The sequence below is a fragment of the Megalops cyprinoides genome, chromosome 6 (genome assembly GCF_013368585.1).
Source record: "Megalops cyprinoides isolate fMegCyp1 chromosome 6, fMegCyp1.pri, whole genome shotgun sequence".
Lineage (NCBI taxonomy): Eukaryota > Metazoa > Chordata > Actinopteri > Elopiformes > Megalopidae > Megalops > Megalops cyprinoides.
This window is the reverse complement of record NC_050588.1, coordinates 40,809,461-40,817,500: the sequence shown is the minus strand read 5'-3', so window position 1 is coordinate 40,817,500 and position 8,040 is coordinate 40,809,461. Positions and strand designations below refer to the sequence as shown.

At 52.8% G+C, this 8,040-nt stretch overlaps 1 protein-coding gene across 1 annotated transcript in view; it reads left to right on the top strand.

The window, feature by feature from the left end:
* The window catches only part of si:ch211-286o17.1, a 26,757-nt gene extending 19,966 nt beyond the window's left edge, over positions 1-6,791 (top strand). The window contains exons 5-8 of the mRNA XM_036531957.1: positions 1,133-1,253; positions 1,435-1,487; positions 4,870-5,022; positions 6,585-6,791. Of these exons, the coding sequence (XP_036387850.1) occupies positions 1,133-1,253; positions 1,435-1,487; positions 4,870-5,022; positions 6,585-6,773 (516 nt within the window). The 3' untranslated portion in view covers positions 6,774-6,791. The remainder of the gene's footprint in view (positions 1-1,132; positions 1,254-1,434; positions 1,488-4,869; positions 5,023-6,584) is intronic.
* Positions 6,792-8,040: the final 1,249 nt, after the last annotated feature.

Below are 8,040 nucleotides of genomic sequence, written 5' to 3'. Positions count from 1 at the left end.
CATGATGTCAGAGAGGGCGGGAGGCAGGCAGACACCTGACACCCAACAGATAGAGATGCTGGAAGCGCACTTACCTGTGACATCGCTCCCAGTTTACAGTGAGACAGGATTTCAAACGAGCAAAAGGGACACAAAATAAAGAGTTATGAGAGACAGCCTGGAATGCAGCCTCCAGAAATAGCCTGTCCATCCCATAATAAATGACCTCTGTTAGGCTGGGTCACCACTCGCTGAAAATGACCATGACTAATAACATAATTACAAACAAATAATAGCCTAATTCCCCTTTTTGGGTTTTAGTCACAAAGCCACACAAGCGTGAGAGCAAGCCACATACTGGAAGAGCAGAGAGTTCATCCAGAAGCAGACAGACTAACTGGTGCATTTGGGAATGAAATTTCAGACAGAGAGCTGCTTAATTCTTTCAGAGGAAGCACCACAGTGCTGACCACTGGAGTGCCAGTGAAGGAAACAATGCCTTCCTGCACGTGTGTGGCATTCAGGGGGTTAAACGCTGGAGAGAGAAAAACCTCCCGACTGCAGTTTGCCTGGAGGCTGGAGTCAGAGGTTCAGCAGACAGATGGTCGGGCCCTGGACAGACTGACACCCCGGGCCCCCCAGGTCCCTGCAGCTGCCGGCTGTGGGACGGGGGGGGTCCAGTGTTTGCACAGGCCAGCCTGGGGAGAGGTGTTGGGGGGGTTGGGGGTGGCAGCCCTGTCTGAATCACACCGCATAGAGCGGGGATTGTTCTCCAGGTATTCCGGCAATGTGGTGACGGCCCTGCTACAGGGGGGAGATGGGAGGGGCGGGGTTTTGGATCCGATCTGTCACTCAGAGATCAGCGGGCGTGAGGGTTGGTGGGAGAAACACACTCACAGTGAGGGAGGATGTGAGCAGAGAGGCCTACTTTGTGTCAGTGCAGGAGGCTGAAGAAGAGCTGTACCTCAGTGCTGTGACTCAGCACTGTGCCTCAATGCTGTGACTCAGTGCTGTGACTCAATGCTGTGCCTCAGCGCTGTGACTCAATGCTGTGCCTCAGCGCTGTGACTCAATGCTGTGCCTCAGCGCTGTGACTCAATGCTGTGACTCAGCGCTGTGACTCAATGCTGTCTCTCTCTCTCTCTCTCTGCAGGAGGACACCAAAGCCAGGATCGTGGGCGTCATTGAGGACCTGTGTGGGGAGGACTGTGCGCTGAAGATCTTCCAGGAGGAGAACTCCCACCACATCATCGTTTCAGGACAGAACATCGAAGGTCGCTCACCTCACTCATCTGTTTTATTCATCCAGTTTGCATTTCAAATGTTAGCGGCCAGATTATACTACAAACGTGGTTCTTGGTCTTGATGGCTGAGAACTCCTTTGATGCAAGCTGTCTGATACGATGACTTTTTTCTGTTTCTGAGAGTAAACCGGACTCTTGTGTCTGTTTACAGCGGATGCCAAAGGCATGGCCGACAAGTTCAGCAGCGAGGGGATTAAAGACCAGGTATTCACTCATTTTAACTGCTGTTCTGCCAAACAGATCAACACACAGGCCAATAAAACTAACGCAATCTTCTCTGGCTCAGCCGGGAGACCCTGGGTTCTGAGGTTTCAAACCCAGCACACAGCCCTTAACGAGTCCCCAGAGGTGCGTCAGGAGGGGTTTGGATCCGCACCCAGAGCACTGCTTATGATTTGTGCCTGAGCGCAGCGTGACCGTAAATCACAGCATGGTTTAAAAACTGAGCCAAAACGCACATGCACCCCTATACTCAGGCAGGAGACGCTCCCCAGAGACGCTCTCTCAGACCCCCCCCAGGTGCAGGCTCCGCTGGGGCAGGGGCGCTGCGTATCCCCATCCGGGGCGAATCAGAGTGCCTGTGAGGCCAATATTTCACTCTGTACTTTCACACATTTATGTTGTATGTTTTTCACACACTCCCATGACGGCATTCAAATTGCAGCTATCATGAGAATACGCTTCTGTGCCATACTGAGGTCAGCCATTTTGTACAGATGCAGATTGCTCATCTCAGCAGATACTGTATATCCCCCTGAGCCATTTTCACAAGAATGCTCTGAACTTCCTCTGTATGCAGCAGTTTGCTGTACATGCTGTGTGCTGCTGTGCTATATGTGTCATTAACGTTCATTCAGTCATTCAGAGACAGCAATGAAACAACACTCCCTGCCTGTAGATCCTGCTGCCACACACTCACTCTCACAGCCGGTCCATTACAGCGATGTGCTCACTCTCACAGCCGGTCCATTACAGCGACGTGCTCACTCTCACAGCCGGTCCATTACAGCGACACGCTCACTCTCACAGCCGGTCCATTACAGCGACACGCTCACTCTCACAGCCGGTCCATTACAGCGATGTGCTCACTCTCACAGCCGGTCCATTACAGCGATGTGCTCACTCTCACAGCCGGTCCATTACAGCAACGTGCTCACTCTCACAGCCGGTCCATTACAGTGACACGCTCACTCTCACAGCCGGTCCATTACAGCGATGTGCTCACTCTCACAGCCGGTCCATTACAGCGACACGCTCACTCTCACAGCCGGTCCATTACAGCGACACACTCACTCTCACAGCCGGTCCATTACAGCGACACGCTCACTCTCACAGCCGGTCCATTACAGCGATGTGCTCACTCTCACAGCCGGTCCATTACAGCGATGTGCTCACTCTCACAGCCGGTCCATTACAGCAACGTGCTCACTCTCACAGCCGGTCCATTACAGCGATGTGCTCACTCTCACAGCCGGTCCATTACAGCGATGTGCTCACTCTCACAGCCGGTCCATTACAGCGACACGCTCACTCTCACAGCCGGTCCATTACAGCGACACGCTCACTCTCACAGCCGGTCCATTACAGCGATGTGCTCACTCTCACAGCCGGTCCATTACAGCGATGTGCTCACTCTCACAGCCGGTCCATTACAGCGATGTGCTCACTCTCACAGCCGGTCCATTACAGCGACACGCTCACTCTCACAGCCGGTCCATTACAGCGACACGCTCACTCTCACAGCCGGTCCATTACAGCGATGTGCTCACTCTCACAGCCGGTCCATTACAGCGATGTGCTCACTCTCACAGCCGGTCCATTACAGCGATGTGCTCACTCTCACAGCCGGTCCATTACAGCGACACGCTCACTCTCACAGCCGGTCCATTACAGCGACACGCTCACTCTCACAGCCGGTCCATTACAGCGACGAGCTCACTCTCACAGCCGGTCCATTACAGCGATGTGCTCACTCTCACAGCCGGTCCATTACAGCGATGTGCTCACTCTCACAGCCGGTCCATTACAGTGACACACTCACTCTCACAGCCGGTCCATTACAGCGACACGCTCACTCTCACAGCCGGTCCATTACAGCAACGTGCTCACTCTCACAGCCGGTCCATTACAGCGACACGCTCACTCTCACAGCCGGTCCATTACAGCGACACGCTCACTCTCACAGCCGGTCCATTACAGCGATGTGCTCACTCTCACAGCCGGTCCATTACAGCGATGTGCTCACTCTCACAGCCGGTCCATTACAGTGACACGCTCACTCTCACAGCCGGTCCATTACAGCGATGTGCTCACTCTCACAGCCGGTCCATTACAGCGATGTGCTCACTCTCACAGCCGGTCCATTACAGCGACACGCTCACTCTCACAGCCGGTCCATTACAGCGATGTGCTCACTCTCACAGCCGGTCCATTACAGCGATGTGCTCACTCTCACAGCCGGTCCATTACAGCGACACGCTCACTCTCACAGCCGGTCCATTACAGCGACACGCTCACTCTCACAGCCGGTCCATTACAGCGACACGCTCACTCTCACAGCCGGTCCATTACAGCAACGTGCTCACTCTCACAGCCGGTCCATTACAGCGACACGCTCACTCTCACAGCCGGTCCATTACAGCGATGTGCTCACTCTCACAGCCGGTCCATTACAGCGATGTGCTCACTCTCACAGCCGGTCCATTACAGCGACGTGCTCACTCTCACAGCCGGTCCATTACAGCGACACGCTCACTCTCACAGCCGGTCCATTACAGCAACGTGCTCACTCTCACAGCCGGTCCATTACAGCGACACGCTCACTCTCACAGCCGGTCCATTACAGCGACACGCTCACTCTCACAGCCGGTCCATTACAGCGATGTGCTCACTCTCACAGCCGGTCCATTACAGCGAAGTGCTCACTCTCACAGCCGGTCCATTACAGCGACACGCTCACTCTCACAGCCGGTCCATTACAGCGATGTGCTCACTCTCACAGCCGGTCCATTACAGCGACACGCTCACTCTCACAGCCGGTCCATTACAGCGACACGCTCACTCTCACAGCCGGTCCATTACAGCGATGTGCTCACTCTCACAGCCGGTCCATTACAGCGACACGCTCACTCTCACAGCCGGTCCATTACAGCAACGTGCTCACTCTCACAGCCGGTCCATTACAGCGACACGCTCACTCTCACAGCCGGTCCATTACAGCGATGTGCTCACTCTCACAGCCGGTCCATTACAGCGATGTGCTCACTCTCACAGCCGGTCCATTACAGCAACGTGCTCACTCTCACAGCCGGTCCATTACAGCGACACGCTCACTCTCACAGCCGGTCCATTACAGCGACACGCTCACTCTCACAGCCGGTCCATTGCAGCGATGTGCTCACTCTCACAGCCGGTCCATTACAGCGACACGCTCACTCTCACAGCCGGTCCATTACAGCGACACGCTCACTCTCACAGCCGGTCCATTACAGCGACACGCTCACTCTCACAGCCGGTCCATTGCAGCGATGTGCTCTTACCTGTGAACACACAGTCACAGGCTCTGTGCTCTGTGCTCTGTGCGCAGCTCGGGGTGGTGGAGGCCGTCCCGCGCTGGGGGAAACACCCTCCCACCGTCCTGGTGTCCCTGCTGCTCACTGGGCTGCTGCTGGCGGCCCTGCTTATCGGAGGGTACTGTCTGAAGCACCACCGCGCCCACCATGCCAAGGGAATCCGCCTGGTCAGTCTCCCGAGTTACCGTGTGGGGGGGGGGTTGGGGGGTATTAGACTAGTCAGTGGATTAGCCAGGAGGTATCAAAGTCAAGTCCAGCTCAAGGCAACCCTCATTCTGCTAACAGGTTAGAAATATAGCACACATTTAGGACAAAACACAGTGAATCCATTCAAATCCATCCAAACACAACACACACTATCCTATATGGGGGGGAGAATCATCAACATGGTTGATCATTGGCATGTCATAGCTGGGGGGAGGGGTCAGAAAGGGTAACCTCAACTCCAGTGTCACACTGTTTAATATGATACTGGTGTAGGTGCACTGAAATTAGCATTGATCTGTTGCTCAACGCTACCATTGTATAAATGATTTACATAAAGTTAAATTCAGCAACAATGGGCTGTTCCACTTTCTATAGACTTACCTTTCACTCCGCAGCTAATTTCCACTAATGCTTCCTCACTTCCTGACATGACTCCAATCGGTCCATTGACAGCTCTGGCGAAGTGAAATTGAGTGAGGTTAGTGCAGAGAGCTGATGATAGGTTCATGGCTGCAGTGAGGTTGGAGCTGATATAATAGACAGGGTAAGGTTAAGGTTAAATTTAGGGTTAGGGTTAGGGTTCTCATACAGCAGATAATGACATAATGGCTGTTTGAGATCCAATGAGAAAACATCTCAGCAGCTCCACAAAGGATTTGAGGATTTGTATTCAACCTGAAGGGAGTGTCTATGTTACCCACATACCCACATTCAGGAGAGTCCTGTGCAAACAGGAAGCTCCAGCCAAGCCATTCACACACACAGTGTAAAAGCCTCAGGCTTGAAAATAAGGCTCTTACTTTAAATTTATTTCATTTCATTTTAAGATAAAAACAAATCAAAACATGTGCAATGTTGTGTTAAGAGTTGCGGCCCGTCAGATTAAGAGGGGAAGGCTGGAGAAAGTCTCTGAGGAAGCACAGCCCTTTCTGAGACACGCAGGGCTTCACTGCCACAGAAAGCTGGCTTATCTCCAGTTCATCTCTGGGCCAAAGTTCCACAGCTGGGCCCATGACATCATTAGAAAACCCTTTAATTCGGGGAACGCCCAGGCCGAGGGCTCCAGGGAAGAGAGCGTGCTTCACACAATCACTCACTCCTGTATCTGTGTTTCAGATACCATGTGGAGACTGTGTGTGCCCCCTCTGAACCAGCAACAGCTCAGGCTTCACGGTTGCTAGTTTCACATTTCTCGTGATGTTACAGAGAATACAGAATGCCTTTATTGTAATTGTATTAAAAATACAATGAAATTGCAGTGCTGCAAATTGCACTAAACATAAAGCTTTTGTTCTGTAACAAAGCATTTTTTCAGCAGGCACAACACTGCCACCAACAGGCCAGACTCTGCAATGCACTTTGAAATTGCACATGATGAGCGCTAAAATAACACTGATGCTGCCAGAAAGTCAGTGCTGTCACACTGTGTCACTCCTTTGGTGTGTGTGTGTGTGTGTGCGCGCACGTGTGCATGTGGTGTGTGTGTCTGCGTGCACACGTGTGTATGTGTGTGTTTCTGCAGGCTGAGGAGTCCTTTCCCGTGGATGAGGAGAATCAGGGAAACACTCTTGTGTCAGTGGCCCCCCTCCCACAGGAGCCCCAGCAGAAGCCCAGCGCTAACGGGGAGTCTCCCGACGGGGGCAAACCCCCAGCCCCCGACACCAACGGCCCCTCGGCTACCCAGACCCCCGTGGCCGACACGGAGCTGTGAGACCCCCCCTCCCCCCAAATCTACCCCCCATCACTGAGAGAGCAAATACAGGGGATACCAAGGACTGATGCAGCATACCCTGCCCCCCCACAAACACCTGAACCACTCAAACCCTGTACCCCCAAAACCCCCGAAATTCCCCACACCCCCAACCGGCCCCCTCTATTCTGTAATAGGATGCCTTATGCACTGAACCAAAGCGCACACACACACACACACACACACGCACACACACACTCACACACACTCACACACACACACACACACACTCACACACACTCACACACACTCACACACACTCACACACACACACACACACACGCGCACACACACACACACACACACACACACACACACACACACACACACGGCCATGATAATGATGCTGATGATGAAGATAATGGTGACACCTTTAATGTGAAGAGACTGACAGCTCTGGCCCTGCAGGGGGCGGTGGGGGCTCTGATGGTGAGTGTAACCGCGGAAACACCGGGCGGAGACTGTAGTGACCGGTGGCCATCGCCATGGCTGCAGTACAGTAACACTAAACACCCCCTTTCCGAGTGACCCCCCTGCACCGTCAGCGCCAGGAGAGGCAAAGCAGGGCACCTACAGAGAGCACCTCCAGCCACCTCTGAATTTTACAGCCAGCTGTGGATAAACCATGTTTACAGGTATCTTTAGGTTACATAAATTGAGCCTTTCATTTGTTTTATTGTTTGTTTGTATTCCATACCTTAGGGATGGTCCAGCGTAATCTTACGTGATGATGATTTGGGGTTGAGGGGAGAAATGGAGAGGGTCCAGAAGGGACGAGACCCCATCACCTACAGGCGTTTAACGTACACTAGACGATCACTCTTCAGCCTGTAGAAGAGCTGTGGGGAGACAGTGCTCCTCATCCTTACTGTAAGATTTACCGAGATTTGCCAATAGCCTGAGAGCAAAGGGTGGAGCTGGAACTGAGGAGCAGATGCCAACTCAAAGCAGCAATGCCATTGGCTAGACTGGCTGTCACATGATCTTCTGATGTAGCCAATAGCAGGTGTGCTGGGGTTGGGGCTGCTCCAGGCTGTGTTTGGGACTTTCTGTAATGTGTGGTCATTTACGACAGCGGTGTTTTACTGCACAGTGTCTTCATCATGTGATGTTCTTCATTTTTGTTCTGATTTTTTGCCTGTGACTTTTAAGACTATCACAGGTTGGGCTGGCCAGCTATTACAGGGGACATGCTGTCCACAAAGCTGGTTTTCAGCCAAATCACTCC